General features: G+C 35.9%; 2 protein-coding genes across 4 annotated transcripts; both read left to right on the plus strand.

Moving 5' to 3' along the window:
• Positions 1 to 4,760: 4,760 nt before the first annotated feature.
• LOC113730622 (protein PELOTA 1) lies at positions 4,761 to 11,807 on the plus strand. Of its 3 annotated transcripts, none has more exons than XR_003458377.2 (16): positions 4,761 to 4,963; positions 5,064 to 5,146; positions 5,784 to 5,859; positions 6,090 to 6,164; positions 6,246 to 6,302; positions 6,501 to 6,546; positions 7,267 to 7,342; positions 7,970 to 8,045; positions 8,181 to 8,213; positions 8,313 to 8,381; positions 8,547 to 8,653; positions 9,384 to 9,456; positions 9,572 to 9,615; positions 9,949 to 10,043; positions 10,944 to 11,050; positions 11,441 to 11,807. XR_003458377.2 is itself a non-coding variant. In XM_027255425.2 (16 exons), the coding sequence occupies exons 1-16, from the start codon at positions 4,913 to 4,915 to the stop codon at positions 11,512 to 11,514; spliced, it is 1,137 nt and encodes a 378-aa protein (XP_027111226.1). In that variant the 5' UTR covers positions 4,761 to 4,912; the 3' UTR covers positions 11,515 to 11,807. The 3 variants fall into 3 exon arrangements, 2 of the variants coding, with proteins under 2 accessions (XP_027111226.1, XP_071934717.1); XM_027255425.2 differs by having other exon boundaries at positions 9,572 to 9,610; XM_072078616.1 differs by lacking the exons at positions 4,761 to 4,963; positions 5,784 to 5,859 and having other exon boundaries at positions 9,572 to 9,610.
• A 542-nt stretch (positions 11,808 to 12,349) lies between these two features.
• On the plus strand, positions 12,350 to 14,445 carry LOC113730623 (uncharacterized). The gene is made up of 2 exons (XM_027255427.2): positions 12,350 to 12,599; positions 13,252 to 14,445. Exon 2 carries the CDS (start codon positions 13,272 to 13,274, stop codon positions 14,220 to 14,222), a length of 951 nt encoding a protein of 316 aa, XP_027111228.2. The 5' UTR covers positions 12,350 to 12,599; positions 13,252 to 13,271; the 3' UTR covers positions 14,223 to 14,445.
• Positions 14,446 to 16,682: the final 2,237 nt, after the last annotated feature.

A 16,682-nucleotide genomic window follows, 5' to 3' on the forward strand; every position in this document is an offset into this window, starting at 1 on the left:
GTTAAAAAAAATACTCGAGCTCAATTCAATAAAATCTCATTCGATATTGCCAATTCGGTAAAAGTTCATTTGGGTTTGCTTTGATAAATTAAAAAATCAAGTTTGAATACAATTTCAAATTCATTAGAATAATCAAACAAAGTTGAACGCCATAATATTCAACTTAATTAGGCTCATTTCTACTTATCAACATCACATAATGCATTGCCATCCCTAGAAATGGCTTGCAAAAATGTAATTGCTTTTGAAATGTTTTAACGAAATGACAAAATTATCGATACTTGAATCGAAAATGATTTCAGATTTTCCCCCTATTTTACTATTCACATGCTACTTTCTTTTTCGTACAAAACATTATTAAAACCATGAGTGGTACCTTAGGTGTGTATTATGATAAAAAAAATTTGAAAAATAAATCATTTATGAATTTCCAATACAAGAAAATTATGTCAGAATGAAATATAGCTTAAAATAAAAAAAATCTATATAGGCAATTTAGGTGAATAATAATTTCGTTTGGCTTTATATGTTTAATTCTTTTCTTAACCAATTCATCGGTTAAATCATGGGGTTGTTTGGCAAATGAGTTTGTTGCCAAATTTTTTTCTATAAGTTTTTTAATAACTTTAATTATAATAATCTCAAAAAACTCCTCAAAATATTAAAAACACACACAGAAAATTTCTCTTCTTTTCCTTTTTCTCCTTTCTCCTCATATCTCAATCCACCACCTCAACCGTCAGCCAACATCGGTTGGTGCCTATGCCAATGTTGACAACATCTTTTTTCTTCCTCTCCTCCTTTCTCTTATCACTCTTCCCTTCCTCCTCCCTCCCCCGCCACCGTCCTCCAAATTTATGAATTTGGATCAATGATGTTTATTTTTTAAATCTTTAGCCAAAAGATAAAACAAATTCAACTTAATGCTGCAATTTAATTCATTCACAACCTTTTGAATTTAGCATGTTTGATACTCGAAATGCCCAACCACTTTATATATTAAACATTGCTTAATTTGTGTACAAAATTCTAAGTGAATTTTTTGGATTGAATTTTCTAAATTGATCACATATATCAAACCACTTACACATATAATACATCCTCACACACACTCTCGCACAAAGTATACATTTGCTATAAACTTACGTGCAAATACACACACTTAAGTACTCTCTCGCAGTTATTTAATTATTTTTTCTCACGCAAAACACTTTGTGGGATATTTCAATTTAATTATAATACACCCTCATTTGTGAGATATTTCAATTTAATGATATATTCTAGTTAGTTATTAAACATACACAACCTCATCAATTCACTAAATTAATACTTTTAGCACTTAATTTTTAGATTTCATAATTCAGGTTCCGTTTGATAACTCAATTCAGTATTTAAATTTAATTAATTTAGATCTTAACATGTTCAGACGCATTTGATTATCAAAAATAGAACATTTGAATTAATTAATTGACACTGAATTTTCTAAATAAAATTTGTTCCAAACAATGAGTGATAATCTATTCACTTATTACTTAATGTGATATACATTCAAATGTATCAAATATAATATTTAATAATTCAATAATTTAATGGATTCAGATTTTACATTTCAAACTTTATATTTTAATTTTATTAAACGTACCCTCAAATTTCAAACTTCAGTTCAACTAAACCGGGCCTTCGAGATTCTAGGCAGATGTGTGATCTATCTTTTAAGGTGTACTTTCACTTGTACAGCGGATGAGTAAATTCGATGAGCTTTAACATGAAAGAGAGAAATTTTAAGTATTCACTAATAGTTGCATTTAGGGTAACGGTTAACTTGTTATTAGATCGATATGTTAGACAAAGCTTTCTCAATATTAGGGTACTCTGGAGGATTGTGCAATAGGGGTATGTTATTGTCATGAGACATATTCTAATACCACAGCTTGGAGATAAGCTATCAATTTATCTTCATTCAAGTCAAATCATATACACATCACAAATTAATGTTAGAGGTACTTTCCTTGGTTATTTCTCGTGTCACTAAAATTTTAGTTGTGGTAATAGTATGTACATTGTGCTAGGCTTCATTTTTAAATTGGAATAATTTCAGAAACCTCCCTTGAGGTTTCTAATGGTATCACTCACCTCCGCTGAACTTTACAAAATATCATATATCTCCCCTGTCAGATTATTGGGCCCTATTTGTGATATCATTGATGATGAATTGACAGTTATACCCTCATAACTTATGATATATTTCGAAACTATTTTGACAGAATTAGTTAAATTAGTAATGTGAATGATTAACCAACTTAACTACTATTTGCTCTTTATCGTTGGTTTAGCTGTGCACAAAGAGCTATTGGCTTCTATTTTCCAAAATGCAATAGGCACCTTGCCTTTTCCATCAATTTCAGATACACCCCCTGAAATTTTATTGTTGTTAGATGGTTTATACTGTTCAACAAAAATTAAGGTCCCGTTTGGCAAGTGAGTTTTTTGGGTGTTTGTCTAAAATTTTACTGTAATTTACTGTAGAAGTTTTTAAAAAAATTTTAAAGTGTGTAAATTTTTGAATATTTTGAAATGTATAGTTTAAAATTTTTTAAAATTTTTTAAAGATTACTGTAGTTAAAGTTTTAAAAAACTTGTAGCAGACAAACTTGGTAAATAACTCAAGTACCAAACAAGGCCTAAGTTTTTCTCTCTCCCAATACATATTTAAAATTGTTTGTGCATTTGAATTGGGTAAGATTTGATAAACTCTACTTAGTTTTAGGGGAGGTAGCTGATATTTTGTAAAGTTCAAGGGAGGTGAATGATACTGTCAGAAACCTCAGGGAAGGTTTCTAAAATTATCCCTTTTAAATTAGATTAAGGCTTCTTAGATTGATGATAATAATACAGAGTCTCTACACAAACAAATGTTAGCTTTTAGGGTTAAAAACAAAAAAAAATCCCGTGATATATATAATATACAGAAAATCCCGTGAATTAAATTGTAAACTAATAGAATTCGTTAGACGTAACGAAATCCGGTAAATTTAACGAAAAATTTAACGGAATCCGGTAAATTTAATAGTAAATTTAACGGAATCTAGTAAATTTAATAGGCGAAACCGTTATTTTCATTAAATTTAACGAATTCTGTTAGTTTACAATTTAGTTCAAAATATGAGGTGTCGTTTTGTATGTTTTGAAATCATGGGAGACTTTTCTGTATATTAAGTATATCACAGGGATTTTTCGTTTTTAACCCTAGATTTTATGATACTATGTGAAAAAAAAAAGATTCATAATTTATATATAAGATTTCAAACGGGGATGGAAATGACATGTTATGAATAAGGAGTTGCTTGCTGGCGTGAAATTTGTTTACACTAACAACTTATCAAATTAATTCTCATGATTTCTTTGTATGTTGTTATCTACTGATGTCCTTCCAGCGAACATAGGGTCTGTTTGGAACCTGAGTTTTTTAGGAATTTGTCTAAAACTTTATTGTAGTGCACCGTAGAAGTTTTTGAAAAAATTTTGTAAAAATTTTTGTAAGGTGAAAAATTTTTTGTAGAAATTTTTGTAAGGTGAAAAACTTTTTTTCCTTTTTTTTTTCTTTCTATTTCTCTTTCTCTTTCTCTTTCTTTTTCTTTCTTTCCTTTTTCTTTTCTTTCCTCTCTTCTTCTTCTTCTTCCTTCCCCCTCCCCCTTCCCCGTTACCTCTGCCTCCCACCTCCAGCATCTCCGCCAGCACCACCAGATCCCCCGCCACCCCTTTCCTCCCCTCTCCCCCGCCACCCCCAAACTTTTCCACCATTCCTTTCCTCCTCCCTCTGCCCGCCACCCTCTCTCTCCGTCCCCCGCCACCCCCTCTGCCCACCATCCCTTTTCTCTCATCTTCGCCGCCACTATCCTCTGCCCGCTAGTGTTACCGCCTGCATCATCTCCATCCGGAAGCCCGGCGAGTTCTCCAATTCCGGCCACTGCAGAGGTTCCATCCGTCGGTGCCAGTGTTCCTTCCATTTCATTCCACTTTCTGTGTCTTCCTCTTCCAACGACAACAGCCGTGTGGTGCAGGGCGGAGCGTGGTGGAAGGGATGGAAGTGCAATTGCCGGAGTTCTGACTCGGATTGCAGCGCCAAGGAAATGGAGAATCGCTCAACAAGCTTCTCGTTGCTCCGCAATGATACTTACTCAGGCGAATTGCTTGGTCGACTCCGGACAGCTTTCTGTGCTTTGAAAGAAAAATCGGGAAGAGTTTTGTGTGCTTTTTGTGAATTGAAAGGGAAAATACCAGCTTGGACGACGTCGTCTTGTTAAAATGTTTCAGAAAGGGACGAAAGTTTTGAGAGAAGTTTTTGGAGTTCCTGTATCACAAGTTATTAAAAAACTAGTATAATACAAACTTGCTCAAAAACTAAGCTTCCAAACAGGGCCATAGTGATAATACTCGTTTTAGCAATAGACCCGGATAGTAAGATTACTGTCCATGTTATTATTATTAATAATCATAATCTTAGGGGCCTGTACAATTTTTATACTATCATGAAAACAGAAAATATAATAATTGAGATAGATCCGATCTAAAGATGTGACATGTGCTAATATTCATTGGATTGATATTTTATTATTGAAAATAAATTAGATAATAAATACACAGTTTGGAATATAATTTCATGTTTCGTGTTTTCCAAAATTTGAGATATGATGTACACTTGAAAAACAAAAAAAAAATCATCTGATGCACGTCTGTTATACTGCGAATAAAAGCAGTACCATCTGAAACATTAGTAATAACCATCATAGGACTCGGGAGCCACCTGGATGCCTTGTATTCTTATATTCATGATCCATAAACGAAACACGACATCATTGAACTAAACAAAATACGCACGACCCCCCAGCATTCGCGGTCCAGTCAAGGCAAGATGAAGATCGTTCGTAGAGACCTAGTACCCGATGGCCCTGGTAGTGTCAAGGTAAATACCTTTGCAATTACTAGTAAGGAGTTTCTTTCTTGTGAGCAATCATTAGGGGGGATTTTAAATTATTGCTGTTGAATTGGGAGCTATGGTACAGATGGTTCCCGAAGAAGCAGACGATTTGTGGATTGCTTATAATTTGATTGCTGAGGGCGACACTGTCTTAGCTGTTACTGTCAGGTAAGCCACCCCCCCCCCCAAAAAAAATCGCATGCCCCCTCCCCCATCAAAAAAAAAAAAAAATTCTCTTTCTGTTTTTATATAGAAATTTGAAAGTTGGGTTAATTTTTCTGAATTTCAAGCCTATAAAGTTTGAAACTTTAGTGGATAAACTGTTTGGTTATATCAAAATATAAAAAATTTGGGCAAAGACTGGAACTTTGAATTTGGAATTTCAAGAGTTTGATTACTTTACAAAGCTGTTTAAACATCACTTTAGTTCTATACTTAGTTGCTGCTGATGCTAACATTGTTTATAGTTATATGTGCACATACGACATGGGATATCCACTTGGGCAGATCATATCATAGTGATTGGTTGGGGGGGGGGGTGTTCTACGTTCCAGCCCGTTTGATGATGCATTGTCAATTGAAAGTAGCAGCCAATTGAGTGAAGAATTATTTTGGAACAGGATGAACATTTTCTGCTAAATTTGTAATATCGAGGGCGATTAAGGTTTGCATGCGCTAATAGTTAAAATGAAGGCCATAACTTGAGAGGGAGGGGGAAAGTTTTGAACTTGATTTCAATTTGTTTAATCTAACATATGCATTGTCAAACTGGTGCTTGATTATAAGCTTTTTCAATATATTATAGGAAAGTTCTGAGGGAAACAGCTTCCGGAGAAAGAGATTCCGAAAGGGTAAAGCTCAGATTAGAAGTTAAGGTTGAGGTATGACAAGTTCAAACCTGTAGCCTCGGCCCGTTTTTCACTTTTAAATTCCCCCTTTTGGATCATCACACATTCAAATTATTGACTGCGTGTAAAAAGTGTTACATGTTTGATTTTGTAATTCTTATATGGAATTTAAGGCTTTAGTTGCTCCTCAAATACGTTATGAAGTTTGTATAACAAGCTTTATATAGATATTCTAATAATATTGGATGTTATATTATTGATAGACAATGGAGTATGATAAAGAAGGGTCTGCTTTACGTATTCGGGGAAAGAATGTTCTGGAGAATGAATATGTCAAGGTCTGCAATCATCCAACTCTACTTCTTTTGCCTCTTCATTACTTTAATATTGCAGTTAAAGATATGTTTATGCCTCTGCAGATAGGTGCATTCCACACGCTGGAAATTGAGCCACATCGACCTTTTGTCTTAAGGAAGGTATGCTTATTGGACCAGATCATAGCATTGTCTTGTGATTTAATTTGGCAAAATTCTTCTGTTTGTCTTTGTAGCGTATACATTATCGGTCTTATATTCTATATTCTATGTTTGTTTAATAGAAATGACATTTCAAATGTGAATGGAGTTGACGTATATATTGTATGGCTTAAATGAGCTCTTTGTCATATTTGCTAGGAAGTCTGGGACTCACTGGCTTTAGAGGTACTCCACCAAGCATCTGGTATGCATTGAAGTACAGAGTTCTTTTCTTTGATCAAGTATGTTAGAAAATGCTAAATGGAAATCGCTTGACATACATTAAGCATCGTATAGTGATTAGAACAGTTTACTCCTATTAATCATCGTTATGTCTCTATTTACTCTGTTAAAACCGCTTGTCTGTATCTTCCACGAGTTTAACAAAAGCTATTTCTTGACTCTGTGTTTGATTGAACTTATACTGATGGCTTAAGTTGTATCTATCTATATTCTGTTTCACTCGTGCTATGAAACTTAATAACTTTATTTAGTCTTTCATTTGCACTTAGTGCCTTGATAAGGTCCTTTAGACATAATTCTGCTTCTCTGACTAGGAACTTTTGTACTTAGACTTGATCACCTTGTCATAATAATGGTTCTCCAAAATCTGCTCTTCTCTGAGAAAGTACAAGTGAAAGTATTGTTTGATCTTCACTTATTGCACTTTTCTGGTGATTAAATCTGTAGCCATACCCTGATGATGCAATGTTGTATCAGAAAGTGTTTTAGGTTCACTTTGCATTCGAGAAAAAAACCAATAAAGGATAGAGTTACAATTGAGGATTTTCAATATAATTGGGTATTTTTTGTTAGATCAAACAGTTTCATGGATACTTGGTGAGGTTTCTATGATGCACTGAAAAATTAATGGAAACATTCTATTAGAAGCCTGTATTGTGGCTCATTGTTCCAATGATTGCAGATCCATCTGCCAGTGCTGATCTAGGAGTGGTTTTAATGCAAGAAGGATTGGCCCATATTTTTCTTGTTGGTAAAAGGTAATTTTGATGGATATGGGTATGGTATATTCTTGATGTCTTTTGTGATATGAGTAAGGTAACCATCTAGCTAGAAATTGGAGGTCATCTCTGTTTAATGATGATGCAATTTTTCTTGATTTGTCTTTTTCTGCACTGAGATCCATGTTTAACCCCTAGAATTCAAGAAACTTAAAGATATTGACATGCACTGATTCCATAAAACAGCTGAATTGTACATGGTATTGCTGGAACAATGCAAACTTGTCCATTTCACTGTGCCCTAAGAGGATGTGCATATTACATTTGTTTTTATAAAACACTAGATCCATAATTAAGTGAAAAATCAGGATATCATCTAGTATCACGATCCATCATCTCTAGTTTGTGAAGAATATGCAATTGCTTTTTTCCTTTTTTATCTTTTGGTTGGCTGTTTTCATTATGTTGGAGTCAATTTTGAAATTCAGGTATTGATTGAATTTGTGGTATAAAGTTGTCATTTATTTAAGTTCAGAATCATACCCTGATTGAATCATGTGAATCAGCATTTGGTTGAAACTATTTTGGTCTGCTTTAGCATGTCATAATTGATAATTTGCTTTTATCTTCTCAATCATTTGATATGCCTGGTTGATCTGTCAACAGTGTAACTATCACCCGTTCTCGTATAGAGACATCAATACCTCGCAAGCATGGGCCTGCAGTTGCGGGTTATGATAAAGTATGTACTGTAATTAGTTTAAAGTAAATTCCTTATTTTATTTTATTTTGAATTGCCACAGAGTAAAAGCAGTAATCTTTTCAGAGTCCAAATGTTTTCAGTTATTGTACTTATCAATTATCTTTGTATTAACAGGCTTTGAACAAATTCTTCGAAAATGTCCTAAAGGTAAGAAAAATGTTAAGTTTTAATGAAATCTGATGTTTGCCCGACAATTTAAGACCTTTTCTCAAGAAGTTTGTGTAAGAATTTGTTTGTGGCTCCTAGGCATTTCGTCAACATATTGACTTCAATGTTGTTCGTTGTGCTGTGATCGCAAGTCCTGGATTTACAAAGGTTTGTCTTAGTCTGACAGTAACTATTGCTTCTAGCTTTGGTGGACTAGGATTTGTTAAGTTTACAGATTCATTGATTTATTCCATTAGAATTTCACAAGAAATTTGAATGAATGCTGCAAAAGATTGGATTCCAGTTTTACTTGACTACTTATGCTGAATCCAGGATCAATTTCATCGTCACCTACTGTTGGAGGCAGAAAGGAAGCAACTGAGACCTATTATAGAGAACAAGTCTCGCATAGTACTTGTGCATACAACATCAGGATACAAGTATGATTCACTCTCTGTTCCCTGTTTCAGCTTTGTCTTGACCGTGTGCCAATAGTCTTTCAACCTGTTCTCTACCAAGTCTGACACAGTCTATATTCTTTCCCAACCTGTCCCAAATTTGAACCTACCTCTACCCATCCCTGTCTCTAATCTGTCTTGACCATGTCCCATCTTTGTCCCATCCCAGCCTATTGAAGCCTTCCAAGTGATGAACCCAAGAGGAGAAAAACCCCTTTTATACACACACGCACACACACATATACATATATATATTTGTGTTTGAGCCTCTAGTAAAAGTATGAGTGCATGTGGTATAAATGCAAGGATATATTACATACGCTAGCTACATCTGGGTTGACGTTTGAGGGTTCTTGGCAAAAGACAGATGTGGATTTTATAAGGATCAACCTGAGATTTTTTTACTTTCAACAAATTGAAAGTGAAACCTATGTATTTTTTTTATAGCATATATGTCTTATCTATATGCCAGCTTAATTTGATTATGTAAAACTAAATTTGTGTCTTTGGTAGTTAAACTCAATTCACAATGTGTTAGCAGCATTTCCATGCCTTTTTGACTCATGAAGTTCCTTTTTGTTAGTATCTTTAGCGATCAGTAAATGCTTTATACATTCTTTATTTTGCTTGATTCTTTCTTGGCACAATTGTTTTGCTGTGTTTGAAATAGTTTCTAGGAAGCTGATTCTGCTATCATCAACAATCTGCACAGGCATAGTTTGAGAGAGGTTTTGGATGCACCAAATGTTATGAATATGATAAAAGATACAAAAGCCGCTAAAGAGGTAGTTTAGAGTACTTGATTGTCAATTTGCATTTCAGTTCATCACTTTGCATTTACTAGGAAGTTGTACTTCCAGTTAGGCATGTTAATCTTGTTCCCTCTGTGATTTTTTCCAGGTCCAAGCCCTGAAAGAATTCTTCTCAATGCTTTCAAATGTCAGGTTCTACCCTAGTTTTATACGTTCAATGTGCTCATATATCTATGGAAGCCTGCTAAAATAAGTAACAGCAAAGTGGCAAACCAAGTAAACGATTAAAAAAAAAATCGAGCTCTTTTGAAGACTTTCATCTTTAGGCATAAGCTTTCGGTAATACCTTCATACGATGGCTTTGTAGTATTGGGTTGACTGGATTTGGTGTTTCTGTTTCTCTTTAGGGCCCTTTTGCATGTTTTTAAACCAATCATGCTCTCGGATGCATTTGGTTACCTGAGGGTTTATTTTTTCCCCCCTATATTGAAAAAAGTCAAAATCAGTTTTTGTTGTGTTTTCTAGGATTCTGATCGTGCATGCTACGGGCCAAAGCATGTTGAAGTTGCTCATGAACGGATGGCAGTCCAGACACTTCTCATCACTGATGAGCTCTTCAGGCTAGTGTTATTAGTTCTTAAATGTTAGATTTAACTTGCTGTGCCCAAAGCTGTGGATAAAATATTTTGCCCCAGTCGCTTGCTTATTTGATGCTTTGTCTGTATAGTAAGTACGTTTGTATAAATCCTGTGGAAATAAATAATTTCTTTCTCTTTTGAGAATTTGGTTCATTAAGGTTGTGCCTTCCATGTGAGAGCACCGGTTATTTTATTTCCAGACACATATTTCCAAACTTTTCCCTAAAAAGATTTTGCTTTTACAAACTTAAGTTTTACAGAACATTTGGGTTGTCAGGCTAGAGGAAGATGAAGGTCAGAAATTATTGTCTTTCTTTTTCTAATGGTAAAAGGTGGGGAGAGGTCATTGTGTTTTGAACTATGCCAAGGCTGAAACTACTACTATGGTTGATCCATGCTCTCAAAAGTTACAGTAATGATGATAATTAGCCCTTAGCCAAACTGACAGGAGAAATGGATTCATATTAGATGATTCCTGTGGTCGGGCGAAGGTTTTGTTGCATTTGGGTACAATTCATGATTATGTTTGGGTACACATTTCATTTTGGCATTTTTAGTAAGTTACAATGAAAACTTGCTTCAACCTGTCATAGAATCGTGCAGCTGAACATGTTTAAAATTTTTCTCCCAAGAAGTCTCTCTTTCAGTATATTAAATTTAGTTATAAAGACGATGTCTTTCACATGCACCATATATATCCATTTGCTCTTTGGCATGTAATATGATGAACTTGGATTCTGGAATAGCTACAGCTCATGATTTTCTCTTTCTTTTCTTTTTTTTGACTTCTTAGTCTGTCTTTTCCTATTGTTTTGTCCTTTTCAAAGACGGATAAGTTTAACCTGGTTAGGACATGCCACATTAATGCATTTTTTTCTTCAGGAGTTCTGATATAGAAGCGAGGCAAAAGTATGCCAATTTGGTGAAATCAGTCAAGGAGTCAGGCGGCACTGCTTACATCTTCTCATCCATGCATGTTTCAGGAGAACGTGAGTGCAATTTTTTTATTGAAATCCTCTTTTCTTCTTTAGGCTAACATCCTGTCTGAACTTTCATGCAAATAATTTGGATCTCCCTGTTAAATTTTGTTGCCTTGAGCTCTGAAAACAAAATGCTACAGTTAGTCAGATAAACTTGCTTGAAATCTGTTTCTGGTGTTATTGACTGTGGGTGAATTACAAAATGGTTTTTTCGTGGATTTTTCCTTTCTCCCCTGCAAAAGGCTGGTGTGCTGATATCTTTCTGTCATAAGGCGCTTCAGGAATCTGTTTAACTTACTTTTATGTAATTTATGCACTCCCTTCTTTTTTTTCCTTTGTTTTTTCGATACGGTGCTGTAATCACTGATTCTTTTTTTTTTTTTTTTTTAAACACAACAGAGCTGGCACAGCTGTCTGGTATTGCTGCAATTCTTCGCTTTCCTCTCCCAGACCTAGAAGATATAGAGATGTGATAGGAGAGTTGCGAAACTGATAGCTCCATATGTGGTTGTACAATTACTACTATTATTTCTTTCCTCAAGTTCTTTATGTACCACCAGTGATGAAACTTTACTCTTTTTTTTTTTTTTGAGGGAGGATAAAACTTTAGCACTAGATTTATAGGCCATGGAGGAGGCTTTACAAGGGGGATTTAACCTATAGGCTGTATGCATACTGGTTTTTGTCCAAGTAATCTACATCCATTGTTGTAGTTCGCAAGCTACTTTCTTGATAAGAAAGGTCATGGTACCTTACTCTTGCCGCATGTCATAATTGTGGTTGTCTCGGGTTTTTCTTAAAGGGTTAACTTGTGATTCATTTATATTGATCAAAGGTGTCCGCAAAAATTTGCAACTTGTAACGTTCCAGCTATTTATTACATGCCTGGTCCATCAATTAGGGAAACATTACTGGGTTTCTGCTGTATTTTGTGTTCTGTCCTTTTATTGATTCCCAAGAAATGATTTGGGAGGGTTGATTTGAACTTGCAACCTCAAGGTAACGAAGATGACTGTATCTAAAAGAATTCCCTCCATTTCAAAGTAATAATGTTTTCGTAGCTGCCGAATTATAGCTCGTTTTGGTGCCACCCTCAATTTTTCTATGTAAATTGCAAACGGCTTTTGATTTCTTAATTCGCGTTGTAAATTGCCGAGCGACATCTGCATCAGAAGCGACAAAAAATGACTCATCCCCTCAAATAATCCACAGATGAATAAACAACTCAAAGAGTGGTGCAAAGCCCAAGAAGATTAGCACTCAGCAAACCAGCAGATATCTGTAGAAACTCTCTACTTCTGTTCTCTTCTCCTTTATCTGTCCTTCATTCAAGCCAGAGTGGACTTTCTCCTTGTGCCACGTTTACCGTTGTGGGCTCAAGTAGAATAAGATGAGAAGTGAAGGCCTAAATGCTCAAGCTGCTCGATGGCGGTTATAAGATTACGAATTTTACGCATGCTTTCACAAACACCATGCTCTCACCGTTTCACCGTTACCTTTTCCCTATAACCAACCCAAAGACCGAAAAATCTCGGGCCAAGTACGACTGGAAAACTGAGTAAGTTCTCCCTTAGTTTCTTCTTCAGTTTTGTTGTTTCTGCACCGAGATCTTGTGCTATAGTCAAGACCATGGTGTTTAAAGATGTGTTCATGGAATATAAATACTAGTAGAACGAGTTCTTAACTTCTTATGGATTTGGAGTAGCATTCAAGGCTGTCTGAAATCATTTAAGTTTGCAAACTTTTTTTTTTTTTTTTTTTTTAATTCTAGTGTAAGTTTGCGAACTTTACCTGTATGTGGAATTAGATAATACTACCTGATTTTCTATCCTTTAAAGATCTGATAACTGATATTCTGCTAGACACTTCGGTTAATTTGTCAAGAAAAATGCAACAAGCTAAAATAGTAGCGTTTGGCATAGCTATAAATCATGAAGAGTTGCAAAGTTGAGATAAATTGACAAGTATGTAGTAGTTCTGGAGGCTCAGCACCTTCTAGCACTGTATATAATCGAGAACTATCGAAAGCAGGCTCCTTTGCTCTCTTATTTTCCTGCACTGCAAATTGATTTTCGAATTCTCCGGCGTATATAACAGTAGAGGCTTAGGATATGTTGTTTAACATGTTAAATCAAGCTGCTTCATTGTTTTGGAGTAACAACATGATATAAATGTTCTTAATTGGGGTTGAATTCATACCATGTTTCTAGTCGGTAGTGGGAAGAGCAAGATGGGACAAGGCGAGGAAGCGAGGAAAGATGAATCCAATGTTGAGATTCTAGAAAGAGGGGAAATATTCTTCTTTTACCGGGCTAAAGTTAATAAGGAGGAAGCTCACAGTCCGGACGATGTGCAACGCTTATACATTGTCCTTCGGCCTGAGTCTGGTGAGAAATCTGGTGAAGAGAAACAAGATTCTAGTTCTGGCAAGGAAGGTGCTAAGATGCATGAATCTGGGAATGATGAAAAGGAAACTCGCCCTGGCGATGAAGGTGGACGTGGTGCTGAAAAGGTGGACATTGAGAAGCAACCTTTGCTGCGATTCATTGTCATGGGGAAGAAGAGCCTTCCTGATCCAAGCCAGCAGAAGGGCCGACCTTACTGGGGATTTGTCGAGTTGGTTACTACTAGAATTGAAGATGTTAAGGCTGCTCTGAAAGGAGAGGAATATGATACTAACACGAGAGGTCACAGGCGTACAGAGCCTGCTAGAGCGTTGGCTGAAGGCGTTTACCGCATCCTAAGGCACAGCCCTAGAAAGAGAATGCACACACATTTGGTCTACCGGCTTGAATTTCCACCAGAGGATGAGAAGAATGAAGCTCAGGAGTCGCTCAACGTTGAACGCGAAGGGTCATTCCTCATCCAGATTAAGAATCCGGAGCAGCAAGGCACTTCGAGGTTTGCTGGGCTTCAGAGTAAGCGAAAGGCAACATTTCCTGCCCGTCTGCAGGGCCAATTTGGGAATCGACGATTTAATCCAGCCGATCCACCTGATTTTCTAAACTATGAAGGGTGTGAATTTCTGCTTATAGCCGCATCTGATGACATAGAAGAGGAGCTAGGATTGGAGCTTAGGACAGAAGTAGAAAACTCGCACGATCCATCATGTTCAGATTTAGTCAGGACTTTTGGGGAAACTGCTTCAATCAAACCTCTCCTTGAGGGAACTTGGGTTTAATATTCCCCTTCTTGTTTCCAGTACGATTTGCCAGGATGTTGATAAATGTTGGCAAATCAGGACTTGAGCAGTACTAGCTTTTGGTCGACACAGTAGTTGGTTTGGTGCTTTTGGTTTTGGTAATTCTAGCCTTCTAGGCGTGTTGTCAGCTAGGTAGCTATATCTGTACATAGTTTGGCTTGTTCAGTTTGCTTGAATCTTATCGTCTCTATCTTCCGACAAATTGCAGCAGGTCATGCTTCAAAATTACCATCAAGAAGAAACTGAATTTCAAAGAATCAAAGCATAATCCATATTCCATACCCTGAAGTGCTGCACGGAGTTCATGGATATAATAACTAGCTATAACAAGTCACTTTAAAGGCACTTATATGGAAGTTCTCCAGTAAATTAAAACTTGAAAGGAAAGGAAAAACGGCTTTCAAGAAATACTGTGCCGCCGGAGAACGGTCAATCAGGCAGCGAACTTATTACTAAGGCCCTTGTTTTGGGGTACTACTGCAAAGCTGCAAACAGGACATTTCCTCAGTTTCATACACAACTTGTTTGGCAGTCCAAACCTTTTGACACGATGTGGCTGTCGAAGGCAAGTTTTGGCGTGGTAGCTAGAGCTGCTGAATGGTAGTAGCTTTCTTCTTGCTCCACTTCCAAGTGTAGGTGACCTGTATTTTGTTTCTCAAATTGCGAATCCAAATTGACGAGTCTCCAAATCAGCATCCAAGGCAGAGAAATCAAAGAGTCGATTTGCCATCTCCATTGTACATTTCACTGAGGTTAGTTGAACGCTTTGATTCATAACCAATTACAAGAATAGCCCTACCATCAAGAATTTGCTGAAAATTATTCAATAGACTACATATTCTTTTACATTTGTATCTAAATCTCTGTCTTTTAAACCCACACATCGCCAGATTTTATCGTATTCTTCACTCTTCTATCTGAACTAGGCACAGAATTCAGACGTAAAACGATTGTTTAGTCTCTTACATACTAAAATCCTCCTTCCTAGAAAAGCATTCCCGGGCGGCAAATAAGTAAGCCACCAACATGCATGCACGTCAACCTCCGATATTTTACGTAGTCAATCAATCATTAGGCTGTTGGGCTAACATATTGACAAGGAAGACTCATCATCAATACAAGAATTTCACAAAAAAAATTGTAGTTTGCATGCTGACTAATGATCGAGAGTGTGATCAGTACTCGATATATCCTCAACTAATACAAACGATAGACAGACAGATATATATCTACAGGAACATGTGTATGGTTCGAAGCTACTAATCTAATGAAGGATGATCACCTGGGATGCACTTAATGTAATGGATGATGGGGTCCAATTGAAAGAGATGAATTTGGGAAAGAGGGGGGTCCGGACGCATGAGCGTTGTTATCAAAGCCTCACTTTCTGCAATACTAAACTCTCTTTATTTATTTTGACGTCGCAAGGAGAGCCCACTTGCACTCAGAACATTGATTATTAATTAGCAGGTATAATTACGCGGGTTGGTCAAGATATTTGACTCAAATTAATAAGGCCGGCGACATCGTGGCGAGAGTTACGGTAAATTCATTTAGGAGGATTAACTTTTTATATGCAAGTGTTGTGATTTTTTTTATCCTGATAAATGTACGATACATGTATATGATTTAAATTTATGTTATGTAGTACGATCTGATCTAAACCTGTTAGATAGTGTTTGTTTGTAGGAAAAAGTGCAGGAAAGTGAAGAAAAGTTAGTTATTTTTTCCTTCATGCATGTTTGGTTGGCAAGAATGTTGAAAATTTTTCTTGCACTTACCTGCAAAATTTGTAGGATTTTGAAGGAAAATAATAGTTAGTTACTCACAAAAGTTTCAATAACTGCTATTAACTGTTATTAGTTTTCTATATTTTCTCTATATCTTTTTTAGTAACCAAACGCGTATAAAATTATACTTTTTTTAAAATAATATTTCGCTTGTATCATAAACACATTTTTCAGCCTATCTTTTTATATTCCCAATCACCTTTTTATCTCACATATATCACATCACAAAAAGTGCTACAGTAATTATTCCAAATAATATTTCAAATAATACACTATCCAAACAAACAATATTCATTCATTTGTGCAATTTTCCCTTTGTCATTTTTGGCTTTTTGTGACCAAGAATTGGCCTTATAGCATCGGCGTACCATGGAGATTGGTACCTAGTGGAAATCCAGAAGAAAGCAACAGGAAGCATGATTCATTCAGCTGGCATCTGGCGACCAACATTGATGATTCATTCGGCTGCTAGTATTTTACTTTTTTTTAGTACTAGTATATATTGTCGCGTGTACGTAGTACTTTTTCGGTTTTAGCCGTCACAATATTCACTTGTCGTACATGGCACTACTACTACTTGTTGAAACCCAAGAAAAATGTATACGTGCATGAGATGGTTTGCCATAATGCCCTACGATATTTACTTGTT

This window comes from Coffea arabica, chromosome 2e, assembly GCF_036785885.1.
Source record: "Coffea arabica cultivar ET-39 chromosome 2e, Coffea Arabica ET-39 HiFi, whole genome shotgun sequence".
Taxonomy (NCBI): domain Eukaryota; kingdom Viridiplantae; phylum Streptophyta; class Magnoliopsida; order Gentianales; family Rubiaceae; genus Coffea; species Coffea arabica.